This window comes from Poeciliopsis prolifica, unplaced genomic scaffold (genome assembly GCF_027474105.1).
Source record: "Poeciliopsis prolifica strain line A6 unplaced genomic scaffold, Auburn_PproV2 SCAFFOLD007, whole genome shotgun sequence".
Taxonomy (NCBI): domain Eukaryota; kingdom Metazoa; phylum Chordata; class Actinopteri; order Cyprinodontiformes; family Poeciliidae; genus Poeciliopsis; species Poeciliopsis prolifica.
This window is the reverse complement of record NW_026562382.1, coordinates 15,580,437-15,608,403: the sequence shown is the minus strand read 5'-3', so window position 1 is coordinate 15,608,403 and position 27,967 is coordinate 15,580,437. Positions and strand designations below refer to the sequence as shown.

Below are 27,967 nucleotides of genomic sequence, written 5' to 3'. Positions count from 1 at the left end.
CATGTTCCAAAACAAAACGGTAACTCACAGAAGACAATTAAGGCCAGTGGAAAAAATACTTTAATCTCAGAATTTTCTGACATTTTCTCAAGCAACCTCCAATGGAACGGCTCTGGTAAAACGTCCCCAAATCCAACAGTTTTTGACACCATTTTAAATATTTATTCAACTGCAGCTTTCCAACATCACAACTAAAGGTGTAGTTAAAGCTCTAATGTGAACCAGTTAGCCAATAGGGTAATTTACATAGTTAGAAAAGTTGAATTTCAAATTCCCAAGATAAATTTTCTTTTGCATGTCAGATTAAAGTTATAATCCTCTTCCGTATGAATTATAATTGTAATAGTGAGAGGAAACAACTCGAGCTTGAACATTTCCATATAAATGTCTCCATATCCCACCAAGTCCTTCACATTTTGTCACAGTTAAGATCAGTTTATAAAATTTTGTTTTGTGATAGAACATACTGTAGTGGAAAACAGTCATCAAAATGTTTTCACTGATGAAAATCAGCAATTAACCCAAAATTATAATTACAAACATGAGAACCACGCATTACGTGTAAAGCAAATTTATTTCTCAATCATCAGGAAATTATTCCAGAACAAGCAACTTTTCTTGGTAATCTCAATCTGTACAGATGCTGAATCCCCAACTAATAATCTCTGGAGTGAGATTATTTCAGTTGGAGAAAGTCCAATTATCTGCACTGTGAATTAATTTCACTGAAAGAAAACCAAACAGGGAAACGTACGTCTGTGGTGGTGGAAACAAACCAAGCAAAGCTGAAGTATGTTTAATAATCCCTCAAAGAAAAATAAAAAATAAAAAAGTGGGACGACACATTCACAGAGATAAACAAAGACGAGTGTTCCATTTACAATTATACACACAAAAAATAAACATCTGAGAAATGATTAAAATGCAACAGCAGTGATGAAGTGATGTTGCTTCCCACCAACGCGACGCCACTGAGGTTCCCAAATCATCCAGGAAATGCTTTAGACCTCACAGTTTTCCCAGCTCATAGTCGACTTCATTCCGACCCAAACGGTTTGGATCTTCCCACCCGAGCAGCTACAGCTGTCCGCACTCTGTGACGACCAGCTTCTTGGCGGGAGCCCCGCCCTTGGTGCCCAGCTCTCCCATCCGCTGCACCACGCTCATCCCGTCCCGCACGTAGCCGAACGCCACGTGTTTGAAATCCAAATGTTCCGCTTTCTTCAGCGTTATGAAGAACTGCGAGTTGTTGGTGTCCCGCCCACGGTTCGCCATCGACAGGATGCCCGGCCCCGTGTGCCGGACGTCGAAGTTCTCGTCCTCGAACGCGGCGCCGTAGATGGATTTGCCGCCGGTGCCGTCGCTTTTGGTGATGTCGCCTCCCTGGAGCAGCAGGAAGTAGAAGATTGATCAAGCAAGTGAATCGAAACTTTGTATGGCAAGCTGTTTTAACATCAAATTATCTATCAGTAATTAACATTTATGTTACCAGAAAAATCCCACTAACATTTAAAATCTATTTTGTATATTTGGTTACATGATAAACTTAATTTTTTATGTGTGGACGGAATGATTGCAATTTTTTTTACCTATATTTTTTTGTCTGACTATAACATAAAAATCTCATAAAACATGTAAAAAAAAAAAAAAAAAAAGAAAGAAAAAAAGAAAGTTCTCTAGAAATGAATAAAAATAGGATTTTACTAAAAACACTAGAACTGCAACTAAATATTCATAAATCTATTAACTATTCTAATAGTCAGATTTTTTTTTAGAAAAAAAAGCGATTTAAAAAGGTAAATAAAATAATTCTTTTTAAAATTGAACACTTTATTTTAAGTCAGCCCTAAAATGAGTCGTATAAATAAATTTTTTTTAGGCAATTTGACAGAGGTGAAGATAAACTCTGTCACTTAAGGAGTTCCACATAGAACTTATCTTAAATGCAAAATGTATAGATTTTTTGTATAATTTTGGCTTAATTGCTGCTCTTAATGTGTTGCCCTTTCAGCTAATTGCCTTTTTGTTGAGTCTGTATACTCCAGTTAATGATTAATCAATGACTCTTAGTGGATTATTTCAATAGATGATTCATCATGATAAATTCAGTTAATCCTCTCAGCCTATCAGTGAATTAATCAACTTCTTCAAGCTGTAGTTCTTTCACCTGACACATGAAGTCCGGTATGACCCGATGGAAGATGGAGTTCTGCAGGCCGAAGCCTTTCTCTCCGGTGCACAGCGCTCTGAAGTTCTCCGCCGTTTTGGGGACGATGTGAGAGAAAAGCTCGATGGTGATGGAGCCCAGCGGCTCGCCGTCGGCTGCCACCCTGAGGAACACCAGTGGGTTCGTGTCTCTGGAGTGTTCCTGCACTCTGGACAGCGCAGAGGCCGCCGAGGCCTCGTCTCCGGTTTGGCCGCTGCGGCTCTGACATTCGCAGAAGGTTTTCCTGAACGACTCGGCTATCTCTGAGGTTTTGAACTTGGCTGCCAGCTGCTCCACCACACCTTCACCATCTGAAGGAGGAAGCAAAACCACCAACATTTTCCCCTTATTAGAAACACAAAATATATCAGTATTCATATTCATTGAGCCTTTTCACATTTTGCAATAGGTCTGCAGCTGACAATTATTTTAGTAATCACGAATCAAAGAGGCACATTCAGCAAATTTCTCATTCAACCACTTAAGGTCATTTTAAAACAATTGCGTTCTCTTAGCGTACGGTACGCTTGATCAGTTTTAATTCAACCGTACTTCTTTGAAAAACAGAAGTAGAGCCTCCTGCACAATCAACAATAGAGTGGTTTCTGATTGGAAAGTCAAAAACTATCGTCTTTTCCAGTATCGCATACAGCATCAAAACCAGCTGACCAATTCTGCTGGAGCTCTGCAGAGGTTGCTAGGTGACAGGCAGAACTCTGCAGAGGTTGCTAGGTGACGGGCAGAACTCTGCAGAGGTTGCTAGGTGACAGGCAGAACTCTGCTGAGGTTGCTAGGTGACGGGCAGTGCCTTCTTATTTGTGACCTTACATTCAACTTATTGCCAAAACCTGGCCAGTTTTTTGTTTTTTAAGTGCTTGGGCTATTTTTAGAAACCCAAATTGAAGCACATAAACGTGCTAAATGTGAACTTTGAATCATAGTTTGTACCTGAGTAGTCGGTGGCGGTCCAGACGAGCGCGTTGGCGGAGGTGTTCATGGGTTTCAGCTCCATGGACTCTGAGATGGTGTGGTTGGCACAAACCCTCAGCACCTGGTCTCTTCGCATCAGAATCCGGTAGAAGTGTTTGGTCGGGTGGAAGAGGATCTTGAGGTCTCCGATGCCGCGCTCCTTCCACTGGGCGAGGTCGCGGTCCCATCGGTAGAGCTTGGCTCGCTCTTTAAATAAGATTTCCTCATCTTCTTCACCAGATTTCGTCTCCACCTGAAAAGAGTAATAAACGTCTCAAAGGTGAGAAAGCATTAAATCGAGAATTTTGATTAATTAAAATTTTGGTTTTTGAATATTTAGCTTTGAGAAAATCTGGATATTTTCAACCTTAAAAATTAGGAGCGTATCTGAAGGTACCTCAGGTAGAGAAACGATGGGCTCAAAGTAGATATCCACGTTGTTGGAGGCCTCCTCTTCATCACTTCCCTCGTCGGCGGCCATGTTTTTAGCCTCAGTGGGAGCCGCAGCTCCAAACACAGTCGCTCCGGCATTCGCCCAGGAGAAATTGGCATCTGATTTAGGACAGAGCGTCAGGCATAATTAAATTATTTCAGAACAGTGAAAAAGAGAAGCCTGGCAAAGGTTCTGCCAGAACAAACCTTTAGATCCAAAAGCGAATCCGTCTGTGTTTTTGGCGAGGTCAGCAAACGAAAACCCAGAGACTGTGTTGAAGCCAAAGGAGGAAAAATCTGAGAGGAAAATACATGGGATTTTTAATTAAATTATTCTGATTACGACCAGAAAAATGTTGAAAATCAGATTATGTTTTGAAATAAAGTCTGTACCTTGAGCAGCTGTGGTTCTGGACTCTGGTTCTGGGCTCTTCTTAGTGGACAGGTCGATGGGAGAGCTGCTGCTGCTGGGAGTTTCACTCCGAGTGTTTGTGGGTTTTTCTCCTGGCTGATCGTCTGGGGTGGGTCTGCCGTCCGCAAGTTCTGCTCTGCTGGTCGACGGGGCTGAGGCCGAGGACTGTGAGGGTTCTGTAGCGTCGGTGGAGACCGGCTCACCTCTGTTCAACTGGGCCACCTGAAGAAAGTTTCATTATTTCATGAGGTTCTGATCAGCAAGTTGCTGTAAAAGTAGCAGGCAAAGAAAGCTGAGAAACAGAACATGTAAAGTTGTTTTAGAGCCTCTGTCACTTTGAATCCAAATTTGCTGCTTTCCACGCCCCAACACAACTCAACTCTCTACATGTGAAAATGTGAGTGTGAAGGTTGTAATGTGGTGCATTATACAACCGTACAGCTTTGACAAGCAAAAGCTGAGCCTCTTGCACGACCAAGATTGTAGCCAGTAGTTTCTGGGTGATACGTCAATAACAAAACACTTGTCTTTTCCAGCAGCCATTGTGCAGCAATAAAACCAGCTGAGAAAATGTGCTGGAGCTCTGCTTGGTTTACTAGGTAACAAGCTGGGGCTTGCTGGGTTTGCTAGGTAACGGTGACCAGCCAATGGAACGTGTCTTCTTGACAGTGGCGAAGTTTTTGAAATGGCTCATTTTCTGGACACCAAAAAACATTAAATGTTTGGTTGTTTAGGCTTTTGGGTCGTTTTTAGAAGCAACTGAGACCCAAAAGCAAATAAAAAACTCACAAAATGCAAATTTTGCATCATAGGTCTCAGAAGAGGGAAAATCAGGCGAAAAATAAAACTCTTCCCATGTGACCCATTACCAGGTCTTGTTGGGCTTTGCGTAGCTCCGTCTCAAAGTCTTCAGGCTCCTCGCTGTCCTGGTCGCTGTCTGTGGCGCTCAGGCCGCAGAAGAACGTCGGGGGAAGCAGGAGGCTCTTCGCCCGCTTCTCTTCCTCTGGCGTTGGTTTCTTCTCCCAAACAAACTGGCAGTCTGGCTCTGAGAGCAGCACAGAGGTTCAGTGTGATGGAGAATTACTCAAATGTGTTGCAGTTGCTGTTATGACGGCAGTGTAGCTTACCCTCAGCACAGACTGCTGCTGCTGCTTCAGGAGGATCTGGGTAGAGCTTTCCATTCAAGGCTCTTACAGCCGACTCAAAGTCCTCATCTAACCATAAAGAACGAAATTCAGTAAAAATCTCCCATTTTTAAGTTTAGTTGGCATATTACATTTTAGCTCACAATTCTGCTTTCCGTTGATTTACCTGCATCTTTATGTCACTCTAATAATGGTGTAAAAATAATACAAAACCATGAGGAAAAGTAATGGACTGTATTTCTAAATCTGCTGATCAAGCATGCAAAAACAAAACGATACCAAAAGTGGGTAAACAGTTTTCAGCAGAAAAATAACTTTTGGTACAGATTTAAATAAACGAATATAAAGGATTATGACAAATTGACAAACTGCAGCAGCATATCCTTGTTCCATTAGACAAACAGATGGAAATTCAACAATTAAAAATCGTAATTTGTTCAGATTGATTTGCTAATCCAGGTGAAATTAACTGCAGATTTTGATCAACTTCTGACATATTTCAATGTGGATGAAAACATTTATTTTTTGTCATTTTAAAGCTTTTTTTCACCTGTGTTATAAAAGGATCAGAAAAAACAGTAACCTGGTTGAATTAGTGTGTGGATTATTAATGTATTTTTTATATTAAATCATCATATTCAATAAATGCTTCTCATTGCAAACATTCTTGAAATCCATCAAATTATGAAAACGACTCCACTGACTTTCTGATAGATTTGGTTTAGGATTATACCATATTATATTCTAGTAAAACTTATTATGATGCTTAGACTTTAAAATCATCTATTTAGATTTTAACCGTCACAATCCAAAGTTTACTAAATAAAATTGTTCAGAGCCACAAATGTCACATAAAAAAAAAAAAGAAGCAACTTCTGATTTTTAAAATAGTAAATTTGTTGTGAATTTTGAATGAGTAAAATTTTGCATCCATTTTTAGGTTTTAAATAGAGAAAAGCAAAATTCTTGAATGACATTTTCCTCTATTGTTGATATTTGTGGAAAATTTTGCTTTTCCTCAATAGATTTGCTTGATGTTTAGTAGATTTGTACGGGATGCATCACAATCCAGGCGGCAGGCGGAGAAAGTAGTTTTGTTTGTTTTGCACTTTTCATAAATCAAGATCAGGTCTCACCATCGGGTTCATCATCGCTGGTGTAGCCTGGCTCGTTCTTGTAGCAGAAGAAGGTGAGAGGCAGCAAGAGCTTCCTGGCTAAAGCCGCCTGCTCAGCTGTGGGCTCTCTGACGAAAACTATCTCCACATCGGAGTTGTCATCCGAACCCAAACTGGACGCTCCCGCCGCTGCCTGAGGAGAGCCTATGATACAGATACAGCAGCGGTAAACATTAAGCACCACTACTTTAAGGACTCACATTTATTTACTGCAGCTTTGAGTGCAAGTGTTAGATCCACACAGTAACGTAAAATCACATGCACAACTTTGAAACGCATGCATGTGATTTACTGCAGTGAGAAACTACCTGTGGTAATTTGATGACATTAAACTACAACATTCGAGCTTTATCCCTAATTAGCTTCTGCTGATATGCACATCATCTGCAAATACCTCACCAGGCAGCAAATTACATTTCGTGCTGCTGCTGCAAACCCAGCACTAAAAATGGCTCTGTGAAAAATGTCACGGTGCGTTCCTCCCTGGAGGAAGATCCTCTGCCTTCAGATCACCTTTCAGGAAACATTTTACTTTTACTGCTTCAACACTGCGCTTCATGCACAACCACCTGGACATGTACAGGACAATAGCTGCGTTTCCAGTGACCGCATAATCACACAAACTAGAATTCTGAAGATTAATTTGCTTCAATTGAAACATTCCAATTTTTAAATAAAAAAAACAAACAAACATTTTTCACTACGTTTTGCTAGAATTAGCCGGGTTTTTTTTTTTTTGATGAATCAAAATTAGCGTATTTTGTAAAACTGCACTGGAAATATCTATTTTCACTTCACAAGTTATGTGATAAACAGCTGGATGTTACTGCTGGCAGAAAAAACAAAGAAGATAATAGGAAGTAGTAGTGCCATGTTTTTTAAAGATGCTTCTTATTGCAAAATTGTGGCTTTTTGACATTAGCAGTTCATTAAAGTTTTGCTAACATTTGTAATGGAAACAAAGCAAGTTATGAACAGATTCTTTAAAAAGTAAAGACATTTTTTATATTAAATTCACTCACTCTTAGTAAAACTGCATGCATATTATCTGTGAAAGAATAATTTGGGGTAAAATAAGGAAAGAAAATAAGCTATTTACTTTTGCATATACAGTGTCTACAGGGTAAAACATGTCATTAGTTTTACAGCTTGTTTTGAACAAGATGCTTACATCTTGATGCTGCGCAGTTGCTAAGTTAGACAACAAGGACTGAACTTCAACACACGACATGCAACATGTTAGATTCAGTCTGTTTGGTCTGTCCACTCCGTGCAAACAAGTTATGGTTTGTTGTAGTCGGGGCCAGCCAGGTGACAGCTGAGAGGTTTTAACACACACTGCAATAGTTAGAGTACCTGGGCTTTCAAATTGGACGGTGGATGTGCTGGTCCAAAAGGCCATTGGGTTATCTTTGAAAAGCCTAAAATCCAGCCCTATAGGATGTTGTTGGTGAAGAGACACTAAACATGAGGCTGCTACTTTCAGAAAACAATGCCAAGATCGTTCAAATGGGAGAAAGTGTTAGAATGTAACAACTGAGTCTTACACAAATCCCTGAGCGCTCCTCTTAAAAACTTAAATTCATCATCAGCGTGAAACTCACGCAAAGAACAAATGACAGTAGCTTATGAAAAGAAAAATAAAACAAAAGATAGATTGATATTGTAGCTGAAATTGACAGACATGCATAGGGACAGAAGCTGTAGCGAACCAGCTGTCTGTATGGCAACCCACAATGGCAAGAGCAAAAGTCTGAGGACCAATCAGCTGTTCTGATTGGCCAAATGTTCTGATTGGCCAAATGTTCACTCCTTTTCCCTATCAACCACATATGATTGGCTCTTTGGCTTCTCTTCTGGAAAGACAGTCAGTAGTGACCCCAAAAGGAGTTTGTCGGGGAAAATTCACTATAAATTCACTAAACTTCAATGTTAAATGTCATCAAGACTTCCAGTTAGTGGTACATCTAAAACATAACACTTGTCTTATCACATTTTAAAAAGCAGAACTGGTGGAAAAAAGTGAACTTAATCTTATGAGAACTATGAATCAAGTGTCAACTTGGACCAACCAATGAGAAACAAAGGGACATTAAAACAAAACATGAGGCTTTTTTACCTGTATCCATTTTGAATGCTGGCGCAGGAATTGTAGGCTTGACTGCGTTTCCACCATCTTTGGCCGTCAAACCCGACACAGATGCAGATGCTTGGGAGTCTGACTTAGGAGAGCCAAAAATCTTCTGAACAGAATCAGAGCCGAACACAAACTTCGGTGGAGACACCACAGTCTTCAGAGGATTGACAGGACTTTGAGACCCAGCTTCAGTCGACCTGGCGCCCGCAGAAGTTGTTGTACGTTCCCGTGTCGTTTCTTCCAGAACAGCAATAGCTGCTTGCCCACAAAGAGATGTAGATGTGCTATCAGATGCTGCTGACGATCCACTTTCTGATGGTGCTGAGAGTCTTGGCGTCACAGGAGTCATGAGTTCTGATTTTTCCTGCGCTGCCTTTGCCTCTTCAAAGACTTGTTTGAATGTATTTGCAGTCTCTTGCATCTTAAACCTCACAGCCAGCTGCTCAACTTTTCCCTCTCCTTCTTCGGCAAAATCCAACGCACTCCAGACCCAGGCCTTTTCTGCCCCCTTCATGGGCTCCAGCCTCATGGCGGCTGAGATCCAGTGGTTGGCACAGAGCTTGAGCACCTGATCTCTCCTCATTATTAACCTCACACGTTTGGTCTCATAACTCTGCAGGATCTTGAGGTCTCCAATGCCCCTCTCCTTCCACTGCTTCACCTCTTTGTCATAGCGGTACAGCTTGGCTCTGTGGCTGAAGACCACCAGCTCATTTTCCTCTCCAGTAGAAATCTCAACCAAGTCAGGCAAAGGTACGACAGGTTCAAAGTACTGTCCGTCTCGCTCTTCGTCCTGAGTTGTATCCTGTTCCTCGTCGGTACCCACTGATGCTCTACTCAGGTTGAGCTTCGCAGGAGACTTGGATGGGCTGATGCCAGGTTGGAAACTGAAGCTGAACCCACTTGTGGATTCTCCGAAGCGGAAGAGGTTCTTCCTTAGGGGGCTGCTTGAAACGGGGGTGGTGTAGATGGATGAGTCAGCAGTGTCATCCAAGGCTTCTTCCCGTAGGTCGTAGTTATCCCACTCCAAGGTCGGTCCTTGGAGTGGGATAATTCTTTCCCCAAGAGGCCTGATTCCTAAACTGGAAAGTTCGCTTGCGGCAGTAACGTCTCCCTGCACTTCGTCGTCTTGGATTTTCGTCTTCTCGTCCGTCAAAAATGATTTCAAGTCTTTTAAACCGGACTTCATCTCCTCTGCTTTCTTGATGAGGTGAGCCGTTCGACCAGTGTCCATCAGTTTGTGAGGCGTCTGCAGAGGGATATCCAAAAGAAGTCTCTGACATTCCTCAAACTTCTCTTTGAACTCCTCTGCTAGCTCCGTGGTTTTAAATTTGGCTGCCAGCTGTTCGAGTTTAGCATCTCCATCGGAGAAGTCATTGGCCATCCATATCCAGGCTTTGTCTGAGCCAGCCAGCGGCTTAAGGTTCATTGTGGTGGTGATCCAGTGGTTGGCGCAAACCTTCAGAACTTGATCCCTTCTCATTAGAACTCTCAGCCGGCCATTTGTGTTATTTTTAAGGAACTTCAGGGTTCCTACACCACGTTCCTTCCACTGACTGGTGCCGGAGTCAAATCGGAAGAGTTTGACACGCTGGGAGTAGAGGACCTGCTCATCTTCCTCACCAGTCACTAGGTCCACTTTGTCAGGCATCTGGACCACTGGTTCAAACTGGATGTCGTCATGTTCTTCTGTTTTATACATGCCGTCGTCTTCCAGTTCGTTTGAGGCCTCTGCCTTGGTAGGGGTCGTCTGTGGCGATGCGAATAGCTGCGCCCCTGCTCCCGAGAAACCTTTGAAGTTGGGATCTTTCTGGCCAAACTGGAAGGTTCCTTCGGAGGACTTGGCCAAGTCTGCGAAACTGAACGTATCGGCTTTTCCAGCAATTAAAGGATTTTCATCTTTTTCCGTTTGGTCTATGGAAGGCGTAGGGACATTTTCTTTCTCCTTGTGTTTGTCAGCCATGTTTTTAAGAATACTGGAAGCAGACCCTGTTGAAGTTTGATTATTAAAAGAGGCTGAACCTGTTGCAGAGTCCTGAAGGCCAAACTTGAAGCCGCCAGCTGGGATGGGCATCGAAAAAGAGAATCCAGAGGAGGTTGTGGTGGCGGGCGCAGCCGGAGGAGCTTCAAACTTGAATGCAGATGCTGAAGCTTTGTCTTTATTTTGTCCAAACTGAAAAGCACCACTGCTCCCAAAAGTAAATGCAGGTCCAGCAGCCTGGTTGGATGAATTTGTGGTTCCAAAGTTGAAACTGAAAGATGAGGCCGAAGCAGCAGATGTGACTGTGCTTTTAGCATTAGGGTTTGAGGTTTTACAAGCCACACATTCATTGGAAGAGGCCTTATTTCTCACGAGACAAGCGTCACAGTCCCATTCTCCTTCCTTCTTGCCAAACATGGCCTCTAAAGAAGGATTTGGATTTGGAGACTGGCAGGAAACACACTGAGCTGCTGACCCTTCATTTCTAACCAAGCAGATGTTGCAATCCCACTGTCCGTCTTTCATGGCAAGATCTGCCAGAAACCCTGACCCCGCAGGAGCAGCAGGTGCAGCAAGAGCAGCTGGAGCCACAGTGGATGATTTTGAAGCTGGGTTTGGAGTTTGACAGGAAACACATTTGTCTGCCGAGGCTTCATTTCTCACTTCACAAACATCACAGTCCCACTGTCCTGGCTTTTTGCTGAAGCGTGCAGCAAATCCAGCATCAATTGCAGGTACAGAGGACTGTGCAGCAGGAGCTTCCGGTGCTGGAACAATTTGTGCCATCTCGACTGTTTTGACTGTAGATTTAGGAGTTTTACAAGAAGCACAACTGTCTGTTGATGCTTCATTCTTTGCAGAACACTTGCCACAGTCCCACTGCTCTGGCTTTGTGGGAATTTGTGAACTAAAGCTGAAACCAAACGGACTAGCCGGTTTGTCGGTAGGTTTTGAGGAGCTCATCCCGAATGTAAAAGAGGACGGTAATGAAGTTCCAAAAGCACCAAATCCTGTAAATGTCGAGGTTGAACCACTGGGCTTTGATGAATCTGTACCAAACTTGAAGCTAAATGGGCTGGTTTTGGCATCAGTAGTAGCTGGAAGTTCTGGTTTAGATGAAGACTGTGGATTGGGAGTGTTACATGCTGCACACTGCACAGCCGTTGCTTTATTTCGTACATCACACACGGCGCACTCCCACTCTCCTTCTTTAAGAGCGAACCGAGACGCCAGTAAACCCAAGTCTTTGGAGGTTTCCTCTTTCTTCTCTTGCTGTTTTTGCTTTTCCGGTGATTTGCTCGTCACCTTTTGGGCTTCCTCAAACTTGGCTTTGAAAAGAGCCGCCTCATCCACAGTTTTGAAGCGAATCGCCAGCTGTTCAGGTTTAGGCTCTTCATCCGCATAGTCGATGGCGTTCCACACCCAGGATTTGTCCGAGCCGGCGTTGGGTTTCAGCAGCATGTCTGCAGTGATGTAGTGATTTGCACAGATCTTAAGGACCTGCTCTCTTCTCATCAGGAGGCGGACCTTCCCTTTAGTGTTGTGTTTCAGAATCTTAATATTTCCAATTCCTCGTTCTTTCCATTCTTTTGTCTCCGTGTCGAATCGGTACAGCTTTGCTCTGTTGCAGAACATCTCCTCTTCTTCTTCACCTGTTTTCACATCCACCTTATCAGGAAGAGGGACGATCGGTTCAAAGTGGGGACCGTCTTCGTCCTCTTCAGCATGTGTGCTCTCGTCGCTCTCCGCGGCCTTCTCCAGCTCCGATGTCTTGCCGATGCCATACGCTGTTATTTCACCAAACTTAAACGGTTGTTCAGGCTTCGCAAAGAGACCTCCAGCTGATGCGTTTGGAGTGGAATCTGCAAACGAGAAGCTGCTTATGTTTTTATTCCCAAAGGTGAAGATGCTCTGGTGGCCTGGGGGCTGCTCTTGGGCCGGTGGCTTCTCTGGAAACGAGTCGGGTTTTGCGGGGAGATCTGAAGTGAGGAGGCCGAGTAAACTTTCACTTTGCTTGGTTTGGGGTGAACAGAAATTTAAATCTCTCTCAGAGGATTTCGGAAAACAATTGAATTTAAAAGCAGGTGAAGTTGTAGCTGGGCCAATTGCCCCTGCTCCAAAATTTGGCACTCTGGGCACTTCAGCTGCAGCCTGCTGGCTAAAGGAAAGCTTCCCAAAGTCCACAGGCTTCCCCTCGACGGCCTTTGGTGGTTGAACGGGGGCGACAGAGGGCTTGGTGAAGTAGCCAGGTTCAGGGAGCGTGGGGTTAGTCTGCTGGGCGACGTTCGGGCCATAAAATTCTTCACTGTACGGAGAGAGAAGACCAGTGGCTTGAGATTCAAACCGAAGAGGGGAACCAAAGACATGCTCCTGTGGAGGGTAGATGCAGGACGGGGCGGTCTGCAGCGGAGGCGTGTGCGTGGGCGGCTGGTAGGCATACATGTGCTGCTGTGGGGGCATACGGTTCACCCCATACACTGGACCCTGGGTGAAAAGATTTAACAATAATCACTCTACAGTTGGGAGAAGTTTATTCCTATAAACGGATGTTAAATGATGATAATCACCTTGGTGGGGGTTACATTTGCCGCTGTCCGCAGTAAATACTGGGAGTTGTAGGCAGGAGTCTGGTTGTAATAAACAGGAGGGCCTGTGGTGGCAACTAAAGAGAAAAACAGTTTAATAAACTGATGGAAATATGCTTTTTATAAAACAATAATGTGCAAAAATATTGATAGCCTTTGAAGTAATTTCATTAGGTTTTTCCTTGAATCTTTTCACATTTTGTTGCATTACAACCACAAACAAATGTATTTTAATGAGAGTTTATGACATTTACCAACAGAAAAAATGACCAATCTTCAATCGGTCTCTTCCCGGTGGCAGGAAAATGACAATAGATAAAAATCTGATGAATAATCCGATTATGAGACTATAATCGAAATGTCAAGTTTTAAAGTCATGATTATGATAGAAAGTCGAGCCGTTTCTCTGAGGTTTATTCCAGTATCTTGTAATCATGACTTTATGCCTCATAATTATAACTTTGAAAGTAGAAATTAGGATTTTAAGATGCAAAATGATTACTTTATATCAATTATTACTTTGAAAATCAAAATAAGAACTTTGAATCTCAAACTTATGGCATTAAAACTTGAAATTGAAACTCTCTGTTGGGGGCCTCTTTATTCTTTTATGGCAGAAATGGGCTTCCATACACAGAAACTCAGAAGAAACCTTTTTCCTCCACCTTGATTGGTGTTGAATCGCACTTTCCTGCTTCAAAGCATGATACCGTCGCCACCATGCATCCCCATAATGATGCTGTGTCGCATTAATTTCCAGTCAACACATTGATTTGCATTTATGCCAAAAGTTCTCATGTTTAAATACAACTTTATTCTTGGTCTGCCGTTTTTCTTGGTTTTGTTCACACAAATTATCTCTGTTTTATAATTCGATTGTTTATTAAGACAGTTCGTTGCTCTGTATTTCATTAAGAAATAACTTTGTGTGGATCTTGCACATATAATTTGCATTAAATCAATGAAGTTTTTTGTGGTTAGAATGCGACAAAATGTGAAGCGGTTCCAGGACAGAATGTTTCTGAAAGCAGTGTGGACCACTAACCAGTCAGAGGGGCTCCATGGTAGGACTGGACCGGGGTGAACGACTCCTGCAAGCTCTCGGCTCTGAAGGCGTCTCCATACTTATGGCGAGGCGAGCTGGAGTTCACTGACGCGTTGTGTTTGAGATCATGAACCTCATTCTAGGGGAAAAATGTAAACGCAGCGATGCAAATCGTTGGTGTAAAGCAGATGTTTTAAACTCTAAATAAATCTTGCTTGCAGCAGTGAAGACATTTCTGCAAAACTCTAGTGAATAGTCTGTCATTAAAATCATCTTTATGTATATATTGTTCCACTCTGGAGTGGATGTAGCTGAAAAAGTTGAGATAATTACCTTGAGGGCTTCTACTTGCTGACATAACATCTGAAGGAGACTTTTCTGGTCTTCAATCCAATGAGGCGGCGTCTTTGGTGAAATCTGAACAAAAAGACAATAACAAGAATGTAATAAACTAAAAGAAATTTAGCTGCGCAAACAACAAGGCTTGTTAATTTCCCAAAGTAAAATTCAAGCATTTTCAAAGTGTTGAAACTTTTCCAGCACTTCACTTTGGAGATAAAAGCAAAACAAATGAACTTCAGAAAACCATTTTGATTATCAACCAAGACAACAACAAAAGTTTAAGTCTCTCACACACACTTTATACAAAAACAACACACTAATAAAAAAAAAATACTTTCATTTCAATAATTTTGTTTAAAGAATAAAAAAGAAAAATACTCAATAAGCCTTCGAGCCATTTGGACAAATTGTTGTTCAATAAACTGATACAATCCAAACTAATTTTGCTAAGATAAACAACCTTTTTGGATTCAACACAGATTTTTTTTTTTTGGTGACAAAGAAAGTTACCAAAAAAAATCTCTTAAAACATATTCTCGCTAAATTCCACAGGATTTAGTAAATTGAAACAATTTTGGTGATTCTAACTTAACTAAAACAAGAAAAGTTCAGTCTGATTTAACTTCAGACTGCAATATGAAAAATTATAAAAAGATTTAACTTAATTACAAATCTGTGCAGCCTGGATTTCAAGACATTTCCAAACCATGAAGACGGAATCTGAATTTTTAAGGATTTAAAAAACCTGAATCAAAATGTGTGATCCACGGACTCACCAGTCTTTTGGAAGGAGAAACGATGCTTTTGCTCGGAGACAGAGAAGCAAACTTGATGTGCGAAATGGTGGCGCTGGTTTCTGTGAGACGAGCCGGACTGGAGTGAGTCGGTCCTCGCCGAAGGTTCATTTCCTGCTCCTCTTCCATGTCCTCCTGAGTTTCGCCAAGCTGCTGATTTACGTCGTTCAGGAGGTCCAGCACTTCCTCCATGGACACGGGAAGCTGCAGAGCAACAAGTTAGCAACAACACTCAGACACAGGGGTAAAAATAACAAGGATGAATTTATCAAAATCCAAATGTGGAAATATTTTGGCTCAAACGTGCAACCGACCCTTTCGATGTCGTCCGCATTGGCGTTGTAGATTTTTGACAAGTAGTTCCTGAACTTCCTGAGGAAAGTTAGACACCTGTCCTGGGTCTCCTCCAAGCCATTGCTGGCCTCCTCTGCCAGCCGCTGATAAATCTGCAAAAAATAAGAAAAATAAAAGTTGCTCATAACCAGCGTTGGATAGAAACTAACTACATTTACTCAGTTACACTTACTTTAATGACTTATTTTTTTAAATGACTTTTTGGGGTATATTTTACTTGAGTCTGGATACTTTACAACTTCAGTGAATAAATGTTTTAACCAACACAGTCACAGACTTGTTTTTATTGAAGCTTTATTTTGCTATAAATTGGTTGGGTGAAAATATTTAATTTGCCCAATTTTGTCATTTTCTTTAAGGTCTTCAAAAATTACAAAAACCATTACATCTTACAACTACACCTGATAATGTAATTCTTAATTATTAAATGATGTTTTTAATAGTTACACAATACTTGTGTAGACTTTTTACCAAATACTTTTTCACTTTTACTTGAGAAAAAATATGTTTTTGTAGTATCCTTCTTACTTGGCTTCAATTTTTTCACCCCAGAAAAATGTTTTTATGATCTGTAAGTAACACAAGTAATAATAGTCCATCAATCAGACATTCTAAGAGGGATTCATAACATTTTCCATCTTCAAATGTCATAATTTTTCAGACTGATAGTTAAGGTTTTGGTCCAATCTGTGAATCTTTATCAGTAAGGTAGACGTCCATAATAAAAGCCTCTGCTGATAATAAAAATGGTTATAGACTGAGATATAATCTATTTATGGTTTTGTCCCTCCAGAACCAGCTTTGTTTTATTATTCCAAACTCAAAAATAGCAGGTAATATTTATTCATTACAGACAGTTTCAATAAATAATAACATCCTGTTAAAAAGTGGAGGAAACACTGAATTTGAAAGCCGACACTGCGGATGTTTCCAACAGCAGATCATTACTGTGTGTCTCTGCTGCCAGAACCTCGATTCTGAAAGCGATCTGGAGCGAAACCCAGTCATTAAAATCGCACAAAAAGAGGTGATTATCAATATAGGCAGGAAAATAAATGGAATTGATTATCGCCAACTTCTGACAGGAAGCAAAGGTTTGCAGAAACTAAACTCTAGGGAGGGATCTAATGTATTTTTGATTAAAGGTTAAGAATTGATCCCAGTGATTTACCTGTGCTAAATGCCAGATGGATGACAAGTTGTTGACGCTTTCTAAAGTCGCGATCGCCTCCTCAGTTCTGCCTTCGATGTCCAGAAGAACGGCGTACGTGATTTTCGCTTCGTCTTCATAACCTTTCACAGTGGAAATCTGTGAACATCAAAACACACCTAACGTCAGCAATAAGCGTTAGCATTTGAAGCATTTCCCGTTTAACTCTTATCGAGCAAAAAGTGTCGTCGACAACACATTTTTTACAAGCCACCTTTGCAGAACCGCAACTCTGCAATACTTTGCGGTTTCCAGCCAATATCGGGTTATTACGGTAATTTCACTCCTGCCTAAAAGGGAGCACGTTTTACTTCAATTTACTCTGATGAAACACTTTTAATAGATGGTAAATTTCTAAATAATTGTTACATACTGAAAGGTCATATTTCCATAACAGCTGGATAGTCAAAAATATTTACTCACAGGACATTTAAAGAACTTTGCACAACTAAAATAAGCAAAAATACCCAGGTGGAGATTTGAAACTTAGGTCATAAAAGGTCAAAAGTGAAATTCTGAGTTCAGTGACGACCTGGATGTCCTTAGAGGCGAAGTGTATGAAGAGAGGGTCCAGCGGTTCTGGTATGCTTCGCCGGCTTTTTATTTTCTCCAGCAACGGCATCACAACCTGCCAGTAGTGGACGCTGCGGCCAACGTACTCCTTCTGATCGTAATAAGAGTTCATTCCATCGCCCTGCGTTAAATACATTTGAGAAAACATTAAGAAACAAGTTGAGTTGTCCAATAAGCTCAACCTGAAAGCGTCTGAACTGAACGTACCGTCTGGCTCAGACTCTGAGCCCAGTGGATCATCAGCGCCGGCTGAAGCCCGTGTTTCTCTCCGGCCCTCAGCGTGTTCAGGCCGTGTTGCACAACCATGCGCAGTTTGGCCGACGTACCGGGTCTGCAAGGAGGCAAATATTACAACTGGGCTCTTTGAACACTGCTTAATGTAAATTAAAGACAAATCTCTTCAAGCACAGAAAAGAACTGGGTTCTAAAGTGCTACTTTGGCAGTGGTGCACTTTTTTGGAAAGAAATATTTGTCTTTAAAACAGCTAACGCCTTTTAGAGAAACATGTGAAGAGTCTGAAAAAAAGAGCAAATTAAATATTTAGCCAATTAAAAACAAAAACGAGTTGAACCATCTGCTGATTTTAAAAACATATATATGTTTTGTTTTGTTTTTAGAAAAAAAACCAGGGCAAAACAGAAAATATATGGCTTCAAAAAAATCTATTTTTTCCAAACCAAATCTGAGTTTAATTCAGTTGTTTCTTGTTTTCCTTCCTGAAGTAAAAATGAAAATTCAATCACTCCTTCTGTGTTGTTCAGCAGGAGTATTAGCACCACGCTATGAGAATAAATGCATAATAAAAACACAATTTTAGCTAAAGAACGTCTAAAATTATGACATTTTAATGTTGGAGATCTTATAAACTTACAATTCTATTGTAAGTTTATTGTAAGTTTTCTTCTTGACAAAAACTTTTTTGTCAAGACTTTTTTCTTGTATTATTTGGAGTTTGTTGTTAAATTACTATAACTGTAACATTCCAACTTTATTTATCATCTTAGCCTGACGCTAATATTCTGTTGTAGAGTTGACCTGCATTCAGTCCAAATAAACAGAAACTGTCAAAACAAACAAACAAACAAACAAACAAAAATGGCCGGCAATGGCGAGGAAAAGAAAAATCCAGATTGTGTAAAAATCTGGATTTAAGAAATGTAAAAAAAATCTTCTTAAAATAAGTAAATAATTTCTAAAGATAAAATCTTCTCCAAAAAAAATTATTATAAAAAAATGGATTTGTCGCCCAGCAGCTTTGCCGTTCTGACACTCACAGGGCTCGTTTGTGGATGAGGCTGTAGACGGCGTCCCACCACTCTCTCTGTCGCTGCGTGGCGAGGAGGCGGAGCAGAGGAAGAGGAAGGCAGCGAGGCTCGAACAGCTGCTGCTGCTGCCCTGGACTCAAACTACGGTTGATCTTCGCCGTGTCCTGAAGCTGACAGTGGCTGCAGAAAACCACGCCGCATAAAAACGCCTGAAAGGAGCAAATGGACGACGGAGATGTTTAACACACAGTTCCCAGTTTATTGACAAAAAAATAAATAAAACAATAAGTCTAAAAAATTTTCCAAACTTGCATTGTTATTAGGCCGGTTACAATAATGTCGTTTTGAGACAATTTTCATGGCATAATAATGCAAGGACACATTTTTTACTACCATTTTAGTAAAAAATGTCTAAAGTAAATAAAACAATAAAAATAAATCATAATGAATCATGTTTGTCTCTCTGAACAAATTTGTAAACAACAAAAAAAGCCGGTGTTTTTGTTGAGCCCAAAACATCAAACTGACGACCTGATTTTGTTTAAAAAAAGAAAAACTGATTTTAATTTATCATGCAGTTGATTTATTGCAGACCATAATCTTGTTTTCATTTTTAAAAATAAATTTATATTCTATAAGTATTTATTATAACATAAACAAAGCTATATTACTCAGATTGTACAGGGAAGAAGGAAATTAACACAAATATGAGTTTTTTCCTTCACTTCTTCTGTTACCATTATTAGTAGAGCATTACTTTATCTTGCCATCATACTTATCATTAATTGTTTTTATATTTCTGTCTTTATTTTATTTATTAAATGTCATAATTGTTATAAAACAGATTATGACGACAGAGTATAAATTGACAAGAAATTGGTTATTATTCTGATTCTTCATAATTCGATTTTTAATCATTTTGTTTAATTTATTTGTTGTTATTTGGCACAGTGTATTAACAGGCATATAAATATTAAAACATGGTTTTAATTGGTGCAAATTTCTGATAATTAATTAGTCGCTAAGTTATATTTTATTAAATGTGATAAGAAGTAGGATTAAATAAGCGTTTACTTCTTTCTACTCTTTTTCAAACAGCTAATTAATAGTTATTAATAATTATTTTGTTCTTTGTTACGTATGCCTGGTTTTTAAAAACCAGTTTGAAATAAATAAATGAAAAAAATGTTTAGTGTGACAGGCCTATTTCTTCATTACATTTTACCACAGTTAATAGGAGAAACTGTGGAAGGTCCACAGAGCCACATGGTTGCAGCCCCTGGCCTAGTCAAAGTCCAGACCTCCATATCAATGATAAGTTTGTGACAAAACTTAAAAACCGACGTTCCCAGATCAATCTGACTGAGCTTGAACTCTTTTTGCAAAGGCTGAACAGACTATAGATGTGTGATCTTTCTCCCTTCACTTATTGCTCAATCAATAATCAATCTGATTTAGATGCCCAGACAAGCTGATCGACTCTCACCTCCAGATCCAGCAGGCAGATCGACTCCGGCGCGTTGGTGTCCAGCTTGGACGTTTCCAGCGTCAGCCTGGGAAACAGCTGCTGCAGCCAGTCGCGCATGGGCGGCCTCTGGTCCTGCAGCGTCCACTGCAGCCCCAGCCAGCTCAGATGCTGCAGCTCCCCGCCGTGCAGCAAGATGGAGCCTAAGAGCAGAAGAAGTCATCACTCTACACTGTACTCTTCTAGATGCTGTGATCCTGGAGGCAGATTTTAAAGATTTGTACCCGAGTCCCACTTGACCAGTTTGGAGAGCTCTGGAGCCAGAGAGCTGAGCGAGTGAATGTCGTCGTTGGCGATAAACGAGGACGCGGAGGAACCCTGCGGACCCCAGAGGAGCTCGAACAGAGACTCCTGACCACTACGGTTCCCAAACACCTCCACCACCTGCACACAAACACAGTCACTACTTCTTTCCACAATTTTTGTGGATTTTACAATAAATCAGGACAGAAATAAGCAGACCTCTCTTATCAAAGCAAAGGTGTCGGCGCTCAGGTTGAACAGCATGTGGCCCGCCTGACTCTGCCGGTCGCTGGCCAGCAGCTCCAGCAGCTGCGGCGCCGACTGGTCCCTTTTGGTCACTTTAGTCTTTGGTCTGGGAGCCTGGAGGAAAACAAAGAGAAGAAAATGTAAGAAAATGTTTTCTAGCCAAGTAAGACACCAAGAATTAAGAATAAAGTCTAAAAGGTTTTTTGTTAAAATATATGATGCCAAAATATTGTAAGTTTCTGTACAATACAGTAAATTTGAGTAGATATGAAAAAAATTGACTATTATAATTTTATATCTTGATCATAAGCAGAATTTAGGAAAACATAGGTTCAATTTTTATATTTTAGGCACCAATTAAATGGAAATAAAATGATCATCCTATCGAAAATGTGCATGAACAATTCAATACTCAAAATCCTCAGAATCGTAAAACATTTGTTTGAGATAAAGCCCAACCAAAAAGAGCAATAAAAAAGGTAAAGATGTACTAAATCCTGACAAAATTTCTATAACATTTCTAGATTAATTTCCAGCAATTTTATTAAATAATATTCAAAATATTTTAGAGATAAATACTGAACAAACTGGATCCGTTTACATTCATTTTCCACAAATCACAAAACCTCAAGGGAATAAACATAATTTTAAAAAAATGCACTGTATGTATAGTAACTTATGTGATATAAAGAAATGTATATTAAAGAAAGTGTTTAAAATTCAATAGATTAAGGATCATTTTATGTTTTTTTTTGTAGCATTTGGACTGAGATCAGCTTCATTTTAAAATCTATAAATTCAGGAGGTTTTTGAAATTAAGAATTTTTCAGACACAAAAATAAAAATTTACCAATTGCTGAACAACATCTACCGTATTTTCCGTACAATAGAGCGCACCTCACTATAAGCCGCACCGACAAAGTCTTCAAAAAAAAATTCTTCACGTTTTGGTCTGTACCGAAGCGACACTCAGGTACCTGGTATGCCAGCAGGTAGCAGAGCGCGGCCAGGTCGGTGACGGCTCTCCAGGTGTGCAGCCGGTCCTGAGCCATTTTCAGCAGCAGCGTGGCGGCATGCAGGTACAGGTGAGCCCTCATCTCCACAAACACCTCGAAGAGCTCATCGGCAAAGCGTGCGGCGACGCCGCTCAGCGACTGCATAGCTTGGTCGAAACTGAACAAAAACAGGAAACAAAAATCAGTTATTGTGAGAACTAGTACTAGCTTTAACTTTATTAAATAGCTTCATTCATAGACAGCCGTCTCAACCCTGAAACATCTTTTTTAAAGTAAAATTTTGTTTACAGACACATTTGGTTTGTTTTTTTCCCCCTTATTTTAGATATTTAAAATGTTTTCCAGTTCCAATGTCAAATGCTTAACAGATTCTGCAGTTTATTGATCTCAAACAACAATATTATTGTACATCATAATAACTTCTGAGACAATTTGAACCACTGGGCCTGACCGACCTTCTGAATGCGTCGACGCTTGGCTGCACGCCGCTCTCAGACAGTCTGATTCGCAGCAGGCTGCAGTGCGCCAGCAGCACTTCTCTTTGGAGACGTCGACACATCTTCTCATTATTTGAAACGCTGGGCTGAGCCAGATACTCCTGAAAGAAAAGAGAACACATTTATATTTAAAGGTGACCCATTACGCTTCCATGAACAGGTTAAGGTAGGTCTATGTACGATTCAAAACAGGTTCATTCATTTAAAGCTTTTCTTCCAGCATCATTGCATAAAGAGCTTTAAACCAAAACAGTTGTTGGCCACGGCATCAACTCAAAGTTTACTATTCCATGTGAAAATGGCTGCAAAAGAGGCAAAATTATACAGCCGAATATCTTTGAAAAGAATCAATAGAGCCTTGTGCGCAACCAACAAGAATGCAGCAATTAGATTCTGGATAGCAGGTCAACAAGAGAACATTTGACTTTTCCAGCAGCCATTGTACAGCTGACCAAAGCAATGTGCTGGAGCGCCGCTCGGGTTGCTAGGTGATGGGCTCGGGTTTGCTGGGGTTGCTAGGTGACGGGCAGTGCCTGCTCATTCGTGATGTTTGTTTTTTCTTTTAAGCGCTTAATTGTTTCTAGAAGTAGCTGAGACTTGACAAAAATGTGCAAACTATAAATAGAGACCCCGTTTAAGCCGTCTTTATTTGTTTTGTAAGTTGAAACAGCTTCAGGTTTTTGAACGATCCACAGACAAAACAGAAACATTTAAATTACAGTTGTTCCACGCTAAACAAAAGAAACAGAAAAGAGAGTTAAATCCTGACCTGTAACGTGCTCAGCTGCACGTTGTACCAGTCCAGACTGTTGCGCAGCAAGCCCTTTTTCTCAGTAGCCAGACAATGTTTGACGGCCTCGTCCAGCCGACCGTCCTGGCAAAACAGCTGAACCAACTTCACATTCACCAGAGCGTCGGCCGGCCGGGCTGCCAGCTCGGCCTGCAGGAGGTCGAACAGCTGGTTCCAGCCCTGCTGGCCCTGGCGGCTCAACAGGCGCTCCTGAACGGACACAGACAGGCGTGAGAACAAGGCAGCTGTTGATGCTGGACGAGTTCTTGCACAGCTGAGGGACTACGGAGACGTTTCATTGGGTAAGAGCAGTTCTCACCTTTAAGTTGAAGACTTCTGGGTTTCCAGGCATGAGCTTTGCAGCTTTTTCCACCCAGAACTCGGCTCTGCTGTCGCAGTCTCCCTTACCAACAAACAGCTCGGCAACTTTCAGCACCAGGTCTCGCTGCACCGGGTTCAAGTCCACCGAGCGCTGCATGGAGACAGATGTTAGGCTACCTTCACTCCGCAGGCCTCAATGCTCACTTCTGATTTTTTTGTGGTCGATCACATTTCCAAATATATGCAACTTGTATGTGAGCTAACATACAACTAGTATGTTTGAAGGCTTAACTTTAATCAATCAAATCGATTTGCTCAGGAATAAATTTAATACTTTAGTAAACCAAACATTTTACAGCTAGATATTAACTGTCTGAATAATATAATGTTTAACTTCCACTCATTGGGGAAAGCTAGCGGGAGTTTTATAACAATGTACCGGGAATCAGGCGTTCTCCTCCGGTAAATCGAATCTGAATCGCCCGGCCAGCTAACAGCTGGCGAGGGGAGCTGGCTGCTAACGCAGCGGGAGAAGACGTGTCCGAAAATGTCAGAGCAGGTTATGTTTTAGTGAAGATATTTGAGGCTTACACACTTACATTCTCACCTAAAAAAAATATTGTACAAAATCACGTTGTGTCATATAACTAAATAATTTGTCGTTCATCGTGGGTCGGGACCCACAATAAATTATGGGATATGATGGGCGGTGAAGGATACACCTTCAAATCTGGGGAAAAGGAAGCTGCATGTGAAGGAGTCTTCGAATTCGGACAGGCCACACTATGACGTAATCGGCCAACAAATCCGTCCATCTAAGGATGCAGGCCTTGACTTCAGACCCAGCTTTAATCCTTCTTTGTTGCGCTAAGAGCACTTAGCATTCGTCAACAAGCAACACAAATAACCATCCAGCCTGAACCATCCAGCGCTAAACAGTAAAACATAATTTAACAAAGCTTCAGTCTCTTCTGCCTCAAGAAATGTTGGTAATCGAGGTACTTGAATCATTTAACGAACCGTTACAGCAGAGTCAATCCTCTTACCTTGTAGCAACCGATTGCCTTGTTGATCTCTCCGTCTCTTTCATAGAGCTGTCCCAGGAACTTGTGTGCTTTGGGATCCCTCTCCTGCACTTTGAGATACTCCGATACATGCCTGAGGAGAGCATGAGATGCGTACAGTCAATACCACATCAAGGACAACAAAAGAAAAACAAAAAAAAACATTTCTCCCCACAATAAAGCTGCTTACCGTTTTGCAAGTTCATATTCTTTTGCTTCAAAGTACAGTTTTGCAAATAGAAATCCTTTGACCGGCTTCTGTAGAAAAAAAAGAAAAGTTCTATATAAACATTTATCTGGAAACACAGGTTTTCCCCTAGAGTGTAGTAAGCCTGGCGGACCACCAGGCTTTACTTGTGCCCCTACCAGGCTTAGAGTTGCATATTTACGTAAGTTTCTTTAAAATGTTTGCATTTTTTAAGACTTTACAGTTGGTGTTCAGATACTAATCTTCTAATAACACATAATTATAAACTTTAAACATTTTTAACTCAAAAGCACCGCTGAAAAAGTAACTGCCTGAGCGCCCAACCACTGGACTGAGCAGGTTTTCTGGGGGAAACTTTGAAACAGAACCGGAAAATGTTACTTTAAGTTGTAGTTTAAAGGTGCTGGACTGAAGTCAGGAGAGTCGGGCAGCAACAAGTTATATACTTGACTTGTTTTCTTGAAAAAAGAAAAAAATACTTTTCGGAGCATTTTTATTACACTGCACTTTTTACTTTTACTTGAGTAATTTTATTATTCAATATTTCTACTCTTACTAGAGTAAAATTTCTGGATTTTCTGCCCACTGAATAAAAAATAAACATGTTTTAACTAAACATTCACCAGACACAGACACACACACCTACAGTATTTGTTAAAGTTTGATACAATGGTTTATTGAAATAAACTGATTTGGAAAAATGTTCATTTGCCTGATTATTTTTTTGTAACTTTTATAAATTACTGTCATTTTCATATTTAAGAATACCAAAATTTTCACTTTTTAAATATGAAATGGTTGATAATTTGATCAGTTACTCAGTAATAGAGTAGACCTTTTATGAAAATACTTTTTTTTTTCCTTACTTGAATCATTTCTTTGACAGCTACTTTCCACTTTTACTGAAGTATGTTGAAGTAGTACTACTCTTTCATGCGTACAATATCTGGCTACAACACAGGTGCATGCTTATACACTGATGTTACATCTTTTGCCTGCACCACCTGACTCACAAAACAAACACACTCAGAGCCGCCTGCAGCTTTATTTACAAGCCAAAGGGGTCAAAGCTTGCAGTTAGTGACTCCATATAATAAAGAGTTTATCTGGACTCTTCTAATAACATACATATTTTATTGTGCAGACTCTGATCTCCTTACATAACCGAAGCCTCACCGTTCAGAACGCAGCGTTCACAATAAGCTGATGTCATTCATGTGATCGCTGTCGACCTTTAATCCATGGAGAATTACATCCGTGCCAAGTTAAACCTGTCCTGAGAGTCATTTCACTAAATCTAGCAAAACCAATAATCCCGTTTTTAAATTTTTTTTTAATCTGTCCTTCATTCAGTATCAAAATAGCAGAAATACATGAATAGTTTTATTCTGTGCTGTTAGCCTGCTTCAGGCAGACTTGGCTTGTTGTTTAGAGTCTAATCAGGACTTTTTCTGGCCTCACAAAGAAAATCTATTACCTCTGATTGATTCTGAAAAAGAAAACACAAAACTAGTCAGTCAGCTGAGAAGTAAAGTTTCATAGGCCCATAAAAATACTGACAGTAAAGTAACACTGTAGTAACCGAAAACAATTTAAAGACTTTTATTCATATTTTAATGCATTATTTATAATCAGTTTGAGACATAAACTGAGACAGAAGATAGAATTATTTAATGTTGCAATGTTTTTTATTTGAGGAATCAAACCAAAATAAATCAAATAATTTATAAAATATTCCTGTTTGAATCTATCACAATGATGACTTTATATAAAAAAATAAAAATAAAATAAAAAATCTAGAATATTCTCTGGTCATCATGTGGAGAAGGGAAAACAAAACGTAATTATTTGGGTCTTAGTAGAAAATCAGCAACATCAAAGATTAAAAAGTAATAAAAGGGTCATTTTTAACTAGTTTTGTTTTAAAGGTATTAAACCTACACTCACACAGTGTGACATCACCTAAGTTAAATCACACCCAACCAGGAAGGATAGAAGAAAATATTTTTATTCTCTTAAAAGACCTAAATGAGAAATGGACAGGTCAATGCTGCAGTTTTTCAAACAGTTAATTTTCAATGATCATGCAGAATGTAGCTATTGTAACTATTACTACAATATTTTCCTCTCATGCAACTGTATTTATAAGCATTTTGAGAATTAAAATGAAGAGTAAAGTGACTCCAACAGGCATGCCAATACATGCAAGAAACTTGTTTTGGGTTTGTGCTGCAGCAGTTGTTAAGGAAGCAAACGTTGATCCTGGTTTACTATTTAAGCAATAAACTATGTCAAACTTGGTCAAGCTCAGTTTCGTTTCACACACCGGGATGGACTTTGAATCTGCTTTATGCATCGTCCTGGTGAAGCCTATCTGAGAGTAAATCACCGTTATTTGCAGCATCAATTAATATTTCAAAAAGGTCACTAAAAGAGCCGTATAGATGTCAATGTGGCGCTATTTTATGAAACCTATGGGCAACCGCGTATTTCAAGGCAGGACGATAGCACCGAAGTTGGCATCCGATTCGGAGAATGAATAAAGGGCTATTCCACTTATTTTACAACAGATATGCAATGATTGCTCAGCTCGAATTGGAAATTTGAGAGAATTGTCAAAGCTCAACTGGCCTATTTTACACTGAAATAATAAACATTTATAAATAGGAAGTGATCTGTAAAAAAATTGCTCTGAGTCAACAAGTTGTATGCTATAAAACTGTGATTATATTAGACAGTCAACGTTTGAAATTTAGAGAATAAAGGTTTACCTTAAGATGTTGAGATTTAAAGTCGGTATATGTTTTACATTGTTGAATTGGAGTTTATAAAAGGTGGCTCAAGTTTGTTTAAAACCAGAAAACTAGCTGCTTACTTGAGTGTCGACTAGCATGCGACGTTTCTGAAGCTAACTTCTTCGCCGTAAAGCCGGTGAATAGCATGTGCCGCTAGCCGGAGACGGCTAACAGAGGTTCAACCGACAACTTACACAAACTCAAACTGGCAACAAGATCGCGTAGTCAAAACTCCAAGCTGTGTTTGGATAAAATACAGCCTAGTTTGAAGCCAAACGCCGACTGAATGTCACATGTGGCTCAGACCTGGCGGCGGGAGCAGGCTAACATCCTTAGCCGCTGGTACTATCTTACCTCTTTGAGTGAAGGAGAGGAACTCTGTACGGAGGAAACGTAGCGGTCCACTTCAGCCTTACTCCGCCTCATGGCTTCAAATGTCAGAGACTTCTTCAAGAGCTAACCTAACCACAGTTCACAGGCTAGAAGAGTTCACAAAATGTAAAAGAAACACTGACATTAACATCACGTTAACTCCCCATAGTGATAATGCGCAGTCAAATGGCAGAGCGCGTTACGTTGTCATGCGCAAACTTGAAACAGACTTTCCGACCAATCAGAGCGGAATATTTGCTGACG

At 40.4% G+C, this 27,967-nt stretch overlaps 1 protein-coding gene across 2 annotated transcripts; it reads right to left on the bottom strand.

The window, feature by feature from the left end:
- Positions 1 to 42: 42 nt before the first annotated feature.
- ranbp2 (RAN binding protein 2) lies at positions 43 to 27,907 on the bottom strand. Of its 2 annotated transcripts, XM_055031644.1 has the most exons (30): positions 27,686 to 27,907; positions 24,519 to 24,586; positions 24,311 to 24,422; positions 23,263 to 23,415; positions 22,923 to 23,153; positions 22,112 to 22,254; positions 21,618 to 21,813; positions 20,614 to 20,754; positions 20,376 to 20,535; positions 20,113 to 20,294; positions 18,636 to 18,835; positions 17,568 to 17,691; positions 17,320 to 17,481; positions 16,749 to 16,886; positions 15,538 to 15,669; positions 15,206 to 15,427; positions 14,421 to 14,504; positions 14,088 to 14,226; positions 13,025 to 13,119; positions 8,459 to 12,941; positions 7,696 to 7,773; positions 6,301 to 6,483; positions 5,147 to 5,233; positions 4,889 to 5,064; positions 4,001 to 4,241; positions 3,815 to 3,904; positions 3,573 to 3,727; positions 3,155 to 3,428; positions 2,168 to 2,517; positions 43 to 1,383 (listed from the first exon to the last, which is right to left on the bottom strand). In XM_055031644.1, exons 1-30 carry the CDS (start codon positions 27,755 to 27,757, stop codon positions 1,078 to 1,080), a joined length of 9,177 nt encoding a protein of 3,058 aa, XP_054887619.1. In that variant the 5' UTR covers positions 27,758 to 27,907; the 3' UTR covers positions 43 to 1,077. The 2 variants fall into 2 exon arrangements, with proteins under 2 accessions (XP_054887619.1, XP_054887620.1); XM_055031645.1 differs by lacking the exon at positions 7,696 to 7,773.
- Between the last annotated feature and the right edge of the window lie 60 nt (positions 27,908 to 27,967).